The 16198-nt window shown below is 52.5% G+C and overlaps 5 protein-coding genes across 5 annotated transcripts; 2 read left to right on the top strand and 3 right to left on the bottom strand.

Moving 5' to 3' along the window:
* Window positions 1-174: 174 nt before the first annotated feature.
* On the bottom strand, window positions 175-1837 carry CAOG_07454 (hypothetical protein). The gene has a single exon (XM_004343263.2). It carries the CDS (start codon window positions 1663-1665, stop codon window positions 376-378), a length of 1290 nt encoding a protein of 429 aa, XP_004343313.1. The 5' UTR covers window positions 1666-1837; the 3' UTR covers window positions 175-375.
* Window positions 1838-2680: 843 nt separating this feature from the next.
* CAOG_07453 (hypothetical protein) lies at window positions 2681-5141 on the top strand. The gene is made up of 3 exons (XM_004343262.2): window positions 2681-2781; window positions 3833-4005; window positions 4160-5141. The coding sequence occupies exons 1-3, from the start codon at window positions 2730-2732 to the stop codon at window positions 5015-5017; spliced, it is 1083 nt and encodes a 360-aa protein (XP_004343312.1). The 5' UTR covers window positions 2681-2729; the 3' UTR covers window positions 5018-5141.
* A 106-nt stretch (window positions 5142-5247) lies between these two features.
* CAOG_07452 (lysosomal aspartic protease) lies at window positions 5248-7950 on the bottom strand. The gene is made up of 4 exons (XM_004343261.2): window positions 7812-7950; window positions 6781-6877; window positions 5562-6663; window positions 5248-5448 (listed from the first exon to the last, which is right to left on the bottom strand). The coding sequence occupies exons 1-4, from the start codon at window positions 7895-7897 to the stop codon at window positions 5345-5347; spliced, it is 1389 nt and encodes a 462-aa protein (XP_004343311.1). The 5' UTR covers window positions 7898-7950; the 3' UTR covers window positions 5248-5344.
* Window positions 7951-9506: 1556 nt separating this feature from the next.
* On the top strand, window positions 9507-11423 carry CAOG_07451 (hypothetical protein; the record flags this gene model as incomplete). Its single annotated transcript, XM_004343260.2, has 1 exon — window positions 9507-11423. The coding sequence occupies exon 1, from the start codon at window positions 9585-9587 to the stop codon at window positions 11421-11423; it is 1839 nt and encodes a 612-aa protein (XP_004343310.1). The 5' UTR covers window positions 9507-9584.
* Window positions 11424-12584: 1161 nt separating this feature from the next.
* CAOG_07450 (galactosyltransferase-associated protein kinase) lies at window positions 12585-15146 on the bottom strand (the record flags this gene model as incomplete). The annotated part of the gene is made up of 7 exons (XM_004343259.1): window positions 12585-12756; window positions 13093-13218; window positions 13619-13819; window positions 13956-14151; window positions 14227-14503; window positions 14613-14946; window positions 15064-15146. The coding sequence occupies 7 exons, from the start codon at window positions 15144-15146 to the stop codon at window positions 12585-12587; spliced, it is 1389 nt and encodes a 462-aa protein (XP_004343309.1).
* Window positions 15147-16198: the final 1052 nt, after the last annotated feature.

The raw sequence follows: 16198 nt of genomic DNA, 5'->3' as shown, positions 1-16198 counted from the left end.
GTACATGCAAAACCATTGCTCGACAAGATCACAGACGAGATTCGGATGATCATGTTGTGTATTGATGACTGTTCTAAAGCAGAACGATGAACAGACGGCAACAGCAATAACACCAACAAGAACCAAAAGAAAAAAAAAAAAAAAAAGCAGCAAACAACCAGCAAACGCGTTGGTCGCCTGGCATCGAAATAAATTAGTCTCCAATTCATTGACTTGTACTCTCACAGGAGGGCGAGTCGGTTTTGGAGAAGGCCCTTTCTGGTGGACTGAACTGATAAAGAAAAAAAGTTCTGAAAAATGGCTTGAAAAAAAAAAAGCTTCTCGCTGAACCAGCAGCGGACACTTTCATTCTCAAAATGCTCCCGTGCATCACTGCTACGACGCTCGAGTATCATCCGAACAGGCGCCGTGAGCTAGCAACAGCTGCACGCAGCGCAGCGCGTCGGGGGACGGCGGAAGTGCTGCAGTCGAGAGACTCACGGCAAACATTAACGGCGACTCTCCGGAAGGCGCCCCGAGATTGGGATTGGCGCCCGCCTTGAGCAGCAGCTCGACCGCGTCGGAGGAACCAATGCTGAGCGCGCGAAATAATGGCTTGTGGTCCATGGCCTGAATTTGCTCCTTGCGGACGTGCTGCAAGAGACTTTTGAGCGCAGCCAGTGCCGCCTCGCCTCGCTGGCCCGCAAAGTAACCCAGCGGTGACTGGTTGTCGAGTGTATAGTGAATGTCGTGCAGCCGCGAGCCTGCCCGGATCAATTCGGCGAGAATTTCGTTGCTGGCGCTCGAATGAACGGCGACAAGGAGCGGAGACATGTTGTACTGGTCGAGCAAGTTGACGTTTGCCCCCTTGGCAATCAATGCGGCGACGAGCCTCATCTGGTTGTGCTGAACGGCCAAGTGGAGCAATGTCTGTCGCTTTGCAAATACGCCTCGCGGGTTGGCTCCCGCGGCAACCCACTCGAGCGCATCGTCAATCCATCCGTGCTTGATGGCGTGCATGACAGCCCATGCACCAACATCCGGCGATCCGAGCAGCGCAGTCCGGGCGCCTCGCGCGAGCAGCAACTGAACGGTCTCGCGCGCACCCGCCTCGCACGCCAATGCCACCGCGCTAATTTGTGGCGGTTCCGTGCTCTTGTCGCATGGATTTGCGCCTGCGTCCAGCAGCGCCTGCACGGATGGGAGCGTGCCCGTCTTGCACGCCCAGAGCAGCGCCGACCAGCCGTTGCGCGATCTCCTTCGCAGGTAGTCCGGGCACTTTTTGCTGCTATTGGCAGAGCTTTCTTGTGGTTGTTGTTGCTGCTGGTCCGTGATGGCCTGGTGCGCCCTGAGGATGAGTGTCAGGACGCGAGCGTCGTGCTGCCCTTGAGCGGCTGCCAGCGGGGACCCGGCAACAGCGCGCCCGACTGCCGCGAGCATGAGCGGCGTGCGACCGGTCGCGTCCGTTGCGCCGAGCATGTCAGCAGCAGACGCAGTGCTTGGACTTGTGGTCGTGGTTGTGGTAGTGGTAGTGGTAGTGGTAGTGGTGGGGGCTGCTGCTGCTGCGACCGTCATCACTTCAACTGCTCCTGCTCCTGCTGCCGCTCCTCCAGTCAACCCAGCCTGCAATAGTAGCGCCTCGATGCGCGCAGTATCGCCAGCCTGCACTGCTTGGATGAGCGACATTTTGTTGGTGGTGGGTTTGATTGCTGCTCGTATTGGTGTATTGCTAACTGGCTGCGTACAGCAAGATAAGATTGGATGCTTTGTTTGATGTGTGGAGGCGGATTGAATTTGTGGACTGCAATGCAGCAGGATCAGATCGGATGAACAGTGTCCAACAAGTCATACTGACATTGCTACTTCCGGCGTTGTTGCATTGGAGTGAAAGTGAAGCGGCGAGTCAATCGCGTTCATTCATTCTCAGACCTTCCCAATGCCAAAAGCAATCATTGCGCACTCTCCCCCGGCTCTCCATTCCAACTCGCATCGTATTCAGATTGTTTTGACTTCCAGTTATTATGTGCGAGCGATCGTGTGATGACAGCTCGTTCCTTCTTTCATTCATTCATTCTCAGACCTTCCCAATGCCAAAAGCAATCATTGCGCACTCTCCCCCGGCTCTCCATTCCAACTCGCATCGTATTCAGATTGTTTTGACTTCCAGTTATTATGTGCGAGCGATCGTGTGATGACAGCTCGTTCCTTCTTTCATTCATTCATTCTCAGACCTTCCCAATGCCAAAAGCAATCATTGCGCACTCTCCCCCGGCTCTCCATTCCAACTCGCATCGTATTCAGATTGTTTTGACTTCCAGTTATTATGTGCGAGCGATCGTGTGATGACAGCTCGTTCCTTCTTTCATTCATTCATTCTCAGACCTTCCCAATGCCAAAAGCAATCATTGCGCGCACTCGCACCCGGCTCTCCATTCCAACTCGCATCGTATTCAGATTGTTTTGACTTCCAGTTATTCTGTGCAAGCGATCGTGCAATGACATTCTTGCATTCATTCATTCTCAGACCTTCCCAATGCCAAAAGCAATCTTCAACCTTTTCGTTCGCTTTGCTTTTCTCTTCGTTTTCTCTCTTCTCTCTTCTTGTCCTGTTTTACTGTTTTATTTTGACTTGATGCATGGGTGTTTTTTTTCATCAATCATTTTCACTATTATTATTATTATTATTATTCTTTTTTCTCAGTCTCTGTTTTTTTGTTTTTTGAATAACTTTTGGTCTTCTTTTCCAACCAATGGCTGCGTCTGGCGCTTCTGCTTTGTCCCAGCAGCACGACTTTACAGAAGGCAATGCATCCTCAATGGGACCACCGCTTTCCCTCTCTCTCTCTCTCTCTCTCTTCCCTCTTCAGGACGGACAAAGCCACGACGAACGGGGGCGCGAGTGTTGGAGTTCTGTTGCATTGTGATGGTGGTTGGTGGTGCGGAAGAAAAATGAAAAAGGCGGCGGCGACCCTGCGAACAAGCAAACCACTGCGTGCGTGCTGCGTATGAGGCAGTTTTTTGGTCGGTTTTTTGATTCAGAGGAGCAAGTCTGCCGCAGCTCCATTCAAAGTTGGAAGGTGGGGAGGGGGCAGGAGCACACAGAGAAGCGAGAGTCGCGGCATGACTGACATGACACGCGTGGTTGTCGCTGTCTCATGTCTGTCTGGGTCATCATCACCCTGCAGTCCCTTCTTCGCTTTCGTCCTTCTTTCTTCGCCGTAAAATATCGCAATGCATTCTTCGAATCAAATGCATTCAAAATAACAAAGTCTGGCCGAAAAGACAAAGAGTTTGGGGAAAAGACAAAAGACAATTGGGGAAAAAAACGGCAGCCCTTCAAAAAAAAAAAAAAAAAAAGTCGCCGCCTTTTCTTCTCTTTTCTTTGAATAATTCGCATTTCTCATCGCGGATTGCGGCTTTTGTTTGTTTCTTCGCTCGTCTTGCTCGACACGCCGTCGCATGACAATGCACAGCTGCACAACAATGCAATGCTGACTGATGCGAACAAGAAAAAAAGGCAACAAAGAATGATCGCGTGGAAAAAAAAAAAAGCACGGAAAATAAAATAAAATAAAATATAAAATAAAATAAAATAAAAAGAAAAGAAATGCCGAGCCGAAAACCCCGAAAAAAAAAAAAAAAAAAAGAGACAAACAACAGAGCACTCTGCATCGGAGAATGGAGACAAAGGCAGTTTGTATATGCATATGATGAACAACACAAACAACAAAACGGAGGCGGAGGAGGCGGCGGCACCCACTTTGGAAGTGTCAAATTCACACATCATACCTGTAGTATACTCACTTACGTCCGTCATCCCTTCCCCCCCCCTTTTCTGACCTGACGCAAACAGGCCTCAACGACAAGGAGCGAGAGGCATTCCAGATCCTGCAGACACTCGTCCGCTCGGGACGGCTCCCACCCCAGGTCGATCTGACTGGCGCACCAGTCGCATCCGCCGCAGCAGGAAGCAGCAAGGACAAGAACGCCAAGCAGCAAGAGCAGGACGTCGTCCTCACTGAACAAGTACGTTTGTCCGTCCAGTCAGCTTTTGAACATGAGGAGGATGTGTGGTGATGGTGGGTGGGTGGTGGTGGGTGGTGGTGTGACTGTCACCCACCTTCCCTTCCTTTCGACTATGATGACTCACACATGGCTTGTTCCTTTCCACTCTTCCCAGGACATCAAGTTTATCGACCAGGCATGCATCCTCCGGTACCTGCGTGCGCGTAACTTTCATGTGCCAAAATCTGCTCGCATGTTGAGAGAATCGGTAGAGTGGCGCAACTCGCAGGGCGTATACAAGCTGTCCATCACAACCCATCCGTTCATCGAGACCTCGTTGGCGCGCGCCAACATGTACATGAACGGCCGCGACAAGGGCGGACGACCCATCATTGTGCTGCGCCCCAACATTTACCACGACCCCCACTCGAGCGAGGAAAAGCTCTTCTTTATGTGCTATGCCCTGGAGCAGGCCTTCCGCACCATGGAGCCCCACATTTACCAAATGACCTGGGTGTGCTCACTGGACGGCTACTCGATGAAGCACAACGGCGACCTCAAGTTTGCTCGTGAGCTCCTCAACATGCTGCAAAACCACAACCCCGAGCGCCTCGGCCAGGCATTCTTCCTTGATGTTCCATTCCTCTTCCGCGCAGCATGGAAGGCCATGAGCCCGTTCATTGACGAAAAGACCAAAAGCAAGGTCCACTTTGTCGCAAACTCGAATCGCACTGAATATCTCGCAAAGTACATTGATCTCGACGTGCTCGAGGCCTGCTTTGGTGGAACCAACCGATTCCAAATCGATCACCACCAGTACGTCAAGAAGATGCTCGATCTTGAAGGCGTCGACCACTCGACATTCAAATCGACCTTTGGCACCGAAGCCCCTCCCAAGCCGCGGTATTCCAAGACTGCCACCAATGACATTGACCCAGCCGAGGCCGCCGCTGCCCGCGCCAATCTTGAGAAGGACGCCCCGGACGCTGCTGCTGAAGCCGAGGCCGATGCCGCCGCCGCTTCGGCCGAGTAATTCAAAAGAAAACAACAACAAAAACCAAGAATGTTTGGTCTTTGAGCCATGTGGTTTTATTGGCCAACACAAACGAGCTCTTCAACAGCTGAATGTCACTTTAATAAAAATCAATGCCTGCTTACTTTTTTTTTTTTTTTTTTTTGCTTCCATCTATACCCGTCTCTGTCTCGCACAAAAGCATCCACGTCCGTGGTCTCACACCAATAGCCTTCAACGGCTGCGCTCGATAACAAGGAACAATTTGTATTGGATGTGGATGGAAACACACAAAGCAAAAGGTAATTGTTCCAATGAAATCAATCATTCAATGCATCGCTCAACCCTTTAGGTGGAGAGGGCAAAGCCGACACGCTTGTTGGCCATGTCGAAGTGAGTGTAGTAGACGCCCATGAAGACATCACCGAGAATGTACAGGGGACCAAGCGGCGCTGTTCCAAACAAAAACAACAATGTCCATTTCGTGAGCAAAAATTTTCAGCACAATCGACAAAATTCACAAAGATTAATCAACACCAAACAAAACCAAAAAAAAAAAACTTACGGGGAACATCGAGGCCAATGAAGCCCGAAATGCACTCGCTCTGGCCCTCCGAGGTGACCTCGAGAACGTACTGCTTGGGGGTGAGGGGGAAGGACTTGCCGCCGAGGACGAACGAGATGGTGGGCATAGTGTCGAGCTTGGTGCAGTCAACGAGGCTCTCACCGTCGGGGGAAGGGAGGCGGTTGCACTGGCCCTCGAGGGCGGCCTCGATGGCAGCCTGGGTGCGGTTGTTGCCGAGCTCGGCATCGAGAGCGGTGATGAGCAGCTTGCAAGTGTAGCACGAGGTGGAGGCGTTGGCCTTGCACGAGCCAATCTCCTTGCAAATGGTGACGGGGTCGAGGCGCTGGACGAGGCCCTCGACAATGATGGGCTCGTACTGCTCGATAATCATGTCGCACTCCTCGGCGAGGATGCCGATGGCGCCAATCTGGGCGTTGATCTTCTTGACGTCGGCGACGGGGCCAGCGAGGAGGGACGTGCCAGAGTCAGCAATGCCCTGGGTGTTGGCGCCAAAGGTGGTCGAGCCGACCTGGACAGAGTCGAGGGCGAACTGCCAGTAGCCGGGCTTGCTGACGGGAATGTAGGTGAAGGCACCAGTGTAGTGGCTGGGGTCGACACCACCGAGGACGAGCTCGCCGCCGGGCTTGAGGATGGAGGTGCCGTTGCGGCTGAGCCAGAAGGCGAACGAGGCCGAGTTGAGCAGGCCCTGGGCGACCATGTTGTAGAAGACGGGGACAACGTTCAGGACGGAGATTTCCTGGAAGCCGAGGCCGAGCAGGCCGTCAAAGCGAGCAAGGACGAAAGCAAGGCCGGGCTCGTTGGTGGCCTCAGCAAAGACCTGGTTGGTGACCTTGAGGCCGGCGACGGTGAAGGTGTCTTGCGACAGGTAGCCCGTGAGCGAGCCAGAGCCGTACTGGATGGCAAAGGTGGTGCCGTTGGCAACGTAGGTGCTCGACTTTTCAGAGTGGTACTTTTTGTGGAGGTCGCAGGGCAGGTCGGTGATCTTGCAAGTGGCCGAGGGGACCCACGCGTTGGACGAGCCAGTGTCGAAGACGACCTTGAACTTTTGCGGCGGGGTTCCGATCTCGATTTCACCGTAGTACTAGTTTTTTTTTTTGGAAAGAGTGGAGAAGCGAGAAGCAAACAAAGTGAGAACAGCGTCAATAATGACTGCCACAAAAAAAAAAAAACGAGTCACCGTCCGTTGACTCTGGCCTACCTGAGCATTCTCAAAGTTGCCGAGGTTGACGGCGGGGTTTGCGCCGAGCGAGCGGCGGTTGGGGTTGATGGCGGCGGGCGCCTTCGAGATGGCGACCCTGCACAATAAAAAAAAAAGCCAAGCCAAGACAGACAAGTGATGGTGAGTGATTTGATATCGAATGAGGCATGTTCGGGATGGATTGGTCGGAGGGTCGGAGGGTCGGGGGGGGGTTTTGTGAGAGTGGTAAAGTTCCGAGTTCTCGCTCGCTGAGATTGAACTCGCTGAGATTGAAGATTGAAATGGGAAAAAAAGTCTCCTTTTGTTTTTTTCTACTTTTGCTTTTGTTTTTTCTACTTTTGCTTTTGTTGATTCTTTTCGTTTTTTTCTTATCGTCACGTTTGGCAACAAAAAAATCAAGCAATCAATGAAATGAAATGAAATGAAATGAAATGAAATGAAATATTGGAAGAAAGAGAAAAAAGAAAAAAAAAAAAAAAGGAGTCAGCGATAAAATCAATCATCATGTTCACTGAGTTTGGATTGCACTGAATCGGACTTGCTGTGAGGCGTCTCTCTCTCTCTCTGATCTCTCTCTTATATTGTGATGTGAGTGTGTGCGCGTCGGTCGCTTCTTCACTCGTCCAGTTTTGATCAAAAAAAAAAAAAAAAGAAGGAAAAAAAAAAAGGGAAAAAAATGCAATGAAAAACGCGACACACATGCTGCGACTCAAGCCAGAGCCGACAGTGACTGAGAGTGTGAGTGTGAGTGTGAGTGAGTGAGTGAGTGAGTGAGTGAATAGAGAGAGACACACATGCAGTGTCACTCAGTCAACTCGCTCTGCATCAAACACAAAAAGGAAGAACAAAACAAAAAAAAAAAAAAAAAAAAAAAATGGGCAATCAACAAGGACAGCGCGGCACCTGACCAAAGCCAGCCAGCCACGCTGACAGGTGACCGCGACCGATGAGATCGAATGAGTGAGTCGAATGAGTGGAATGAGTGAATGAGTGAGGGATGGTGGTGGTGGGGTGGACGACGCGGCGGTTACTTGACGACGCCGGGAGCAACGGGAATGGCCGCGGAAAGCGCGACCAAGCCGAGCAGAGCGACAGCCACAAAGGCAGTGAAACGCATTGGAAAGAGGAAGGGGAAAAGAAAGGAAGACTGCTGCTGTCCGAATGCAAACAACACTTTGGACAAAAACGAGTGAGACGTGGAAGAAAAGATGTTTGATGCGATTCGTAAGGCTGTTGGAAATGGAGGGAGCATTGGCGGAATCGAAAGCGGCAAAATCACAAACAGCAGCGAGTTTTGCAGTTGACGATCGCAAAGTGCTCAGTGTTTGCTTATGACGCTTGGAAGCTACGATCGAGCAAAAGCTGTATAAAAATGAGCTGTCTGATGCCCTTCTAAGTGGGAACCGAGTGAGTGTCAAAGCAACGGCTCATTTTCGGTCAATTCTCGCGTTTTTCGTCCGCTTTCGCAAGCCTCACGATCCTTGTCTTTGCAATTGTTCCCTTTTTTTCTTGAGAAAAGGTTGCTCTGCGTCATACGCAGGTTTGGCGAGCAAATCCATTGTTAAACTTTGGCGAAAATGTTGGTGACGGAAACAAATTCTCACCGAAACAACAAGGTCGAAAAAAGCAAGTGTTGCTCCGAGCTGGTACCTGCGTACTGACTGCCGAGTGCGACATTTCGTGGAAAATATATCTTGCTACATTGTAATATATGCTGCGGCTGGAAAATACGGGGGGAATGCTGGATATCAGGGATCGGGAAAACGCATGATCAAAATTTGAGTGATTCGCCTTCGTTTTTCATTGCCATTTCACAATAAAGTTCAAGTCTGAGCTGTATTTTGCATATTTGTATTGTTGCTTTTGGTGAATTCAGACTATGTGACGATCGATGCCAGATGATGTAGTTTGAGGCAATGCTTTGAATGTTTTCATTTGGACCATGCGGTACGGGCGTGAAAACTCAAACTCGACGCCATGTCCCTCTGTCATCGATGATATCGTGCACTAATATCTCATACTGACCAGCAAACAAACTACATTGTTTGCAAGAAGAATCAGAACCGACCAGCATCAAGAATGGCCTTTCTCGAGCAAAGTCACCTGGAGCTGCTCACGCCGTCTGCCTTCGAGAATTGACTTGCCCCATCAAGTTATCAAGTTGCGCAATTCCCCCCTTCCAAAAATATCATCCACTTTTCCAACCTTCTCGCTGTCTCAGTCTCGCTTTTTGGTTGCAATTGAAATTTCGTGGTAAAGCGTGCATTTATTTTTTGGCGCCAATCCTCGCTTCAGACACCATTTCGCTCGTTCTCAATCTCCCGCTCGCCCACACACTCTCCCGCGACCTCTCTTCCACTCCAGTGAGTTCCATCAGGCGCATTCATCTCCGAGTGAGAAACGCAGACTCGCTCGGTTGTGCACAGCGGCGCATCGGTCGCTTGATGCATTTGGCAACCAGTTTTCCCGCCAAATTTTCTGTCGCGCGGTCGTTTTCGTTTGCTGTGCCATTCCGCTCGATGTTCCACGCCTCGCCGTGCTCGATCGGTCGCTGTTCGATCATACACACATTCCTTCGCAAGCTGATCCTGGGATGGCGGCGGGGACTGATGGCTGATGACTGAGTGCCTATTGCCAACTGCATTTCCGCGTTTTTGCCGCTCGTTTTGCTCTCTGCTCTGCAATGACTCACATCCGAATCTTTGCTTCTCATACGCTTGCATGTAGATTTCTTGCCTCGTTACTACTCCTCGAAACACAAGAAACATCAAAATTCTCAGATCCAGAATTCCTGAATCACAACAATGACCGCCAGCTCCAAACAGCCACTGCGCCGGAGTTTGCGAACGCGCCGCGAGCCAATTCGTCATGGATTTACAAGCGAATTGCAGCGTCAAGCTACGCCAAATACCTCCGTGTTGCTGGCAAGTCACGTTCGGCAATCCGGATTAGTTCGTCACACCCGCCTCCAACCTCAGCGGCTATCGTTCGCCGAAGAGGAAGCAGTTGTTCAAGCCGACTTGGACAGCAATTCTGGGCAAGATGAGAATAGCAGCTACCATTTACATGGCCAGAGCTCTGGCTTCCGACCTGCTCGCGGGCGACCGATGATGCAAGCAGAACCCCACACGACCACCGACGATTGGGCGACACGCTTGGCGTTCGCTCGCGAATTAAACCTTGATGGTGAAGATCAACCTTCTGATGAGACCACAGAGCCCACTCAACCTCATGGCTCGTCGTCGCTCGATTCACCCTTCGTCGATGCATCAGAACAAACCGACCTGGACGAAGCGACATCGCCTGGCGAGTCCTCTTCGACAGACATTGACAACTTGGATGACTTTGATGCAGAGTCCGAGCTGAATGCTTACCACGAGTCAGAGTTTATTGATGTGGAGGAGCACAGCAGCAGCGGGGAGGACGACGATGAGCACTGGTGGAGCCGGTTCCAACCCGAGGCGGCCCGCCCCGTTTTCACCCCTCTCAAGCACACATTCAAACCTCCTGCTGGTGGTCTCCCGGGCCGCACCTCTCGCTTGAGCGACAGGCTTTACATTGCACAACAGCCTTCGTGGCTGCCGCATCCAATGTCTGCTTCTCGCAGCACCCATTTCACCGACGAGGCACGCTCGCCTCTTTCCGAGCACGCTGCTATCGTTGACTTGTCGCTGAATAAGCTTCGCACGATAGCACCTGGGCGTGGGTGCTTGCATCGTCCACTGCTCATCGGAAATCTGGTGGCGGACTTGCAACACCGCGCCCGCGACTGGTACAGCACGGCTCTTGAAGAGACCGGCAGTGCCAGCGACGCGTGTCTGATGGATGGCGAGGCTCAATCCTTTTGCAAAAAGGCGAGGCTGATGACACATCAGGTGCCAACCGACGCTTCCCTCGATCGCGACGTGCCGCGCGCAGAGACAATGCAACGTCACTTTTGCCATCAAGTCAATCGCAATCCATCGTCATCGGACCTTGACGACGACAACGACGACGAGACTATCGCTGACAGCGACGACGAAGAAGAGTTGGAGTTTCAAGCCGTGTTTGGCCCGCCTCTGCAAGTTCCCAGCATCATCTCGCGCTCGTCTTCGTCGGTGCTCGCTCGATTGGCTGCCGAGCGGTCGAGCCGAGGCGCTTCTGCTGAGACCCATGTTGCGACGCCCCTCTCGCCACCTTCGTCCTTGGCTGATAGCGACTTTTCCGACTCGATTCCCAGCGACGATTCGGCGGACTCTGGATTGCCTTCGGATCCAGATCACGGCATCGAGTTTTCTGCTCTAAATCACCCAATGTGCGAGGAATCGATTCTTTCGTCCGACACTGATTGCATCATGCAACAGGTCGAGGCGCTTCCTGCCAAGGTCGTGGCAATTGTCAACAACGCGGCTGACGAGGCAGATCTCGATCTCGACGCCAGGCGTGAGCTGTTGGAGCTCAGGTCACTGTCCAAATTGCTGCCTGCTCAGGATCTGGAAATGATGCGTGACATTGACAATGCACCCATCCTTCGCACCAAGCGCACCATCGATTTGCGGCGGAAAGGCGGGCTTTCCAGTGTTTCACAAATCCACTTTGCCAGCGTGACTCGGGATCATGGGCAGTCCCTAGACATTTTGCGCAATATCTTTTATGCCATTTGAGCTGCGCGTGTTAGTCTCGGCGTGTTTCAGTTTGTGATTGATGTTTTGTTCGATTTTCGTTTTTTTTGCTTTGCGTCTGAATTGTACCAGTAAACATCACTGAAAAAAACAGAAAAGGCAAAAATGGAATAGATGGACTTAACATTGAACAATCACATCGAGACAAGCAGACAGTCAACAAAACAAGAAGCACAAACATTGCGAGTGTGATTGTTTTTTTGGCTTTGTTGTTTTTGAAATGGTTGGCATTTTTTTTTTTCTGGTTGTTGTTGTTTTCTTCGTTTTTGTTTTGGTTTAGTTGTTTGAAGCGTTACGAGTAGCGTTTTTTGAGTTATAATTGTTAATTTTCTCCTTTTTAGTTTGTTTTTGTGGTTGGCAGAGCACTCTGCCGTTGTCAAAAAATCTTAAAGGAAGATAAGGTGGAAAAAAAAGGAAGAAGCAAAAGCGCAGACCAACCCTGTCCGAATTCCCAGCTCAATACCACAAGAAAGAACACCAATTCCCCCCCTCACCCTTCCACAAACCAGAAAGAGAGTAGCAGAGGATGGCACCAAAGCGAAGAAATGGAAGCGACGGTTTAGCGAGGACGCGGGGGTCCTTGCGATGCGGCAGGTTCCAGTCGCGGCCGCTTTGCATCAGCTGCATGCGGAGCGCCTGGTGCGCCTGGTTGTGCGTGTGCGACAGACGGAGGGTTTGGCATCAAGCCCGCACCCGAAGACTCGTGCGGCCGCTTTTGCGGGGCAACGATCGGAGAGCTCGAGTAAGGCCGAGGCACAGCCCCAGCAGCACCAGCACCGGGCGGGGTGCCGTAGGGCGCACGAGCTCCGGGAGCAGCAGACGGCGACTGCGTCGCATTTGAGGCAGCCCGACCATGGAGCAAAGCCGTCGTCGAGTACTGAGAAGTACTGCGATTGGGCTGGCCGGCAAGAGGCGGTGGAGGGCCGCTCGGTCTGTGATGAGGAGGCGGATGCGACGAGCTGGTTGGACCGCCATGGTGCGTGGACGGGCCAGACGCTTGAGCCGGCCTCAGCGGTGGCACAACGGTGCCATTCGGCACAGGATTGAGAGGCCGCACCGTCTGGCCAGATGTGCCATACGACGCGGTTGCAGGTCGGTGTGCAGAGTGCGGAGCAGCAGAGCCATAGCTCGCGGTCGCAGGCTTCAACGCCGGTACCGAAGCATGGCCAGGCGCAGCGGCATGTGGTGGCGGATGCCGTCCATGCTGTGGATGCGCTGGATGACCATGGTGGGGTTGCCCCGGATGACCGTGGGTTTGCCCTGGATGGCCAGGTGCGTGTGTCGCACCGCGATGCATTTGAGCCTGCTGGCGCTCCTTTTCTCTCTTCTGACGAATGGCAAATTCGTGGCTCACGGGAATTTTAGGCAATCTAGGGGCAGAGGCAAAATGTAACGAGGCGGGGCAACCAGAGAAAAGGCGGGTGGGGAGGGAGAGAGGGAGGAGAGAGGAGAGGGGAGAGAGGGAGTGGAGAGGGAGTGGAAGAAGAGAGGGAGTGGAGGGGGGGGGAAGAGAGAGAGAGAGAGAGAGAGAGAGAGTGGAGGCGAGAGAGCGAGGGAGAGCGAGTGTGTGTGTCAGCATCACGTCAGAACAATGCGTTCGCGCGGCAACAATCAACACAATTTGAGGTGCCATGGTATGGCAGGAACTCACTCTTCTGGCTTCAAGGGCAGCGGGGACTTCCAGAAGTAGTCGTGATCGAGACACTGCGTCGCCGAGTAGCGCTTTGCAGGGTTCAGTGTCAGCAAGCAATCAATCAAGTTGACTGCTTCCAGGTCCCTGTGCGGTCAAGCGGCAAGACGAGGTTTTGGACAAGGGGACGGAAGCGGCAACAGAACAATTATCGCAAAAAAAGCGATAACACAAAGTTGAGCAACCATTTTGAGCAACCGTCAAACGAAGCAACAGAGAGAGTGTGTATGTGTGTATGGGGGGGGGAATGCGAGAAAGGCTCAAGGAGGAGGGTAGGGGGCGAGAGAGAGAGAGAGAGAGAGAGAGAGAGAGAGAGAGAGAGAGAGAGAGAGAGAGAGAGAGAGAGAGAGAGAGAGAGGGAGAGGGGAGAGAGAGAGAGAGAGAGAGAGAGAGAGAGAAAGGGAGAGAGAGAGAGAGAGAGAGAGAGAGGGAGAGGGAGAGGGGAGAGAGAGACCATTATGGGGTTTTGCATGACAAAACTCCTTACTGGATTTTTGAATTTAAAGCTTCGCGAACGCGTCGCTTGCAGTTGAGGCCCGACACATCTTTGAAATTGGGGAGTTTTTCGACGTCTGGCCAGCTTTCACCAGCAGGCGACCCGCACAATTCGATAATTTTGCGAAGCATTGCCATCTCGGATTCTTCGCGGAACAGGGTCGATCGCGTGTACATTTCATAGACAATGCAGCTGCCAAAGCATACAACACAAAAAGTTCGAGTGAGTCGACGTTGAAAAAACAAACAAAAACAAACAAAAACAAACAAAAAAAAAAACAACAACCAAACCAACACAAAACAATAACAACGTGATGTTCACAACTCACCCGACACTCCACATGTCAATGGCGGTATTGTACGCAGTATCGCCCAACAAAAGCTCAGGACAGCGGTACCAGAGAGTCACGACACGATTCGTGTAGCCGCCTTCCATGTCCTTATTTTTCTTTTCGAGCAGCACGCGAGCAAGACCAAAGTCGCCCAGTTTAAGCTGACCCCGGTTGTTGATCAGAATGTTTGCAGCTGCAAAATGTTTGGTACACCCAGTTAGAACACCGATTCCACTCCAACTCGGCCATTCGGGCACAAGCGCGTTACCTTTCAAATCGCGATGCACCACGTTGTTGAGATGCATGTGATTGAGCCCAGTCATGATCTGCTTCACGTAGCATTTGATGATGCCGGACGAAAGAACAACAGTCGGAGTCTTGATCAAAGCCTCCAAATCGCAGTCCATAAACTCAAAGCAAAGGTAGAAGGTCTCTGGTCGCTTGTCGCGACTTTCCTCTCGAACGAGATCGTACAGTCGAACAATATTCTCGTGCGAGGACTGCCACCTCAAAATTTTGATTTCGCGGACGGAGGTGATGGGGAACTGCACGAACAAAAGAATCCAAAGTTAACAAGGAAAAAAAAACAAAAAAAAAAAAAAAAACCCCTGCCCTCCATTCCCATTTTCTACACACAGCAAAAACCCTCCTTACCCCTTCTTGCTCCTCTTGCATCTTGACAGACTTGAGCGCCACAGGACGATTGTTGTGCAGCTTGTCATACGCGCGAAAGACTTCTCCGAATTGGCCATCGCCCACCTTGTTGCCCTTGTCAAACTCGGCAAGCGAGCGGCAGAAGGGGAACGGGCGATGTTTGGGCTCATAGGGCTTGAGATCGGTCGGAGGACGAGGGCGTTGGTGGTGCGAGTGTGAGCCGGAAGGCGGGGCAGTCGCTGCTGGAGCGTGGGCAGGGGCCGGGACCGGAGCCGAGGCCGTGGGCGGGACTGAGGCTGCTGGCGGATGCTCTGGCGCGCTGGACGCCGCCCGTCTGCGGAAACCTGCGGGCAATGGATGGTTTGGGTCGGATGCTAACGCAGAAGGCGCAGGAGCCGAGCTGCTGCTTTGGATGCTTTGACTGCTGCTCACGCTAGTCGGTCTAGCGGACGAGGCAGCAGTAGCAGTAGCAGCTGCAGCTGTGGCGGGATTCAGCATAGAGCTCGCTCGGACAGCGGGACGCGTGGCGGGCATTGGCGACGACGTCGCCGAGGACGGGGCGGAAGGCATGGGCGAGTGGTACTGCTGCAGCTGGAGCAACGACGTGCCGTGTGCAGCAGCGCCTGGCGGCGCAAGCAGACCCGATGGTGCGTGGGCAGTGGACGACGCAGTCGTCGCAGAGGAAGCAAAGGGAGAAGGCGCGTTGTTGGCTCCTTCTTTTCCATTCCACAGACTCATCGGTTCCGGTGCAGCCGCCTGTTCGGTGGTACGAGTGGCCAATCCTTCCATGGAAGCATCCGACGAAAGAAGGTGGTCGTTGTTGGCAGCGGCGGCGGTGTCCTCGGCTGGGGTAAACCCAGTCGTCGTCACCGCCGCACCACCCAAATGGTTGAATTCGCCAGCCAGCAACGGCTCAGTGCTCTGCATCGATGGATTGCTCGACGGAGGCAATGGCGAACTGTCCCAGAAGGCGTGCGCATCGTAAGTCTGTTCTGAGGGCTTTTGCTCAAAGTGCTGCTGTTCGTAAACATTGTCAAACTCTGGGAACGACTCAATGGGGGCGTCTGCAGGTAGGACGACATCGGATGTGTCGAACACGAGTGCGTGCGAGCCATTGAGGTGCAGTGAAGACGATGAAGATGCCGCGGCATTCGCGTTGTTGCCTGTGTGGGCGACGGCTTCCGCCGACTCAATCATCGAGAAGGCAATGGAAAAGTCTGTGTTGGTAGAATCGGAAGAGGACGACGATGAAGACGTTGCGACTACTGTAGCTGTCGCGGTCGTGGCACTTGTAAACGAGCTGGAGAGGGACGAATCCGTAAATCCAGGGTTCATGTCCTGTGAGGGAAGCAAAGCGTGCTCGAGGAGTTGCGACTGGCCACAAGCGAACGACGACGACGACGACGACGACTGCAACAGCTCTTCTGGAGGCGTCAGGACATTCGAGTACGGTGGGTGGATGTGTTCAGCGCAGTGTTGCTGTTGGATGGACGCTTGAGCTGCTGTTTCCATCCAAGTGTGCCCTTTTTTTTTGTGTGTTGTTGTTGTGTTGGTGGAGTGTTTTGGTTCTTGTGTTTCAAGGTGTT

Source organism: Capsaspora owczarzaki (assembly GCF_000151315.2).
Source record: "Capsaspora owczarzaki ATCC 30864 unplaced genomic scaffold supercont2.15, whole genome shotgun sequence".
NCBI classification, from domain to species: domain Eukaryota; class Filasterea; order Ministeriida; family Capsasporidae; genus Capsaspora; species Capsaspora owczarzaki.
Note: the sequence above shows the minus strand (reverse complement) of the source record. Positions and strands in the feature narration are given on the sequence as shown.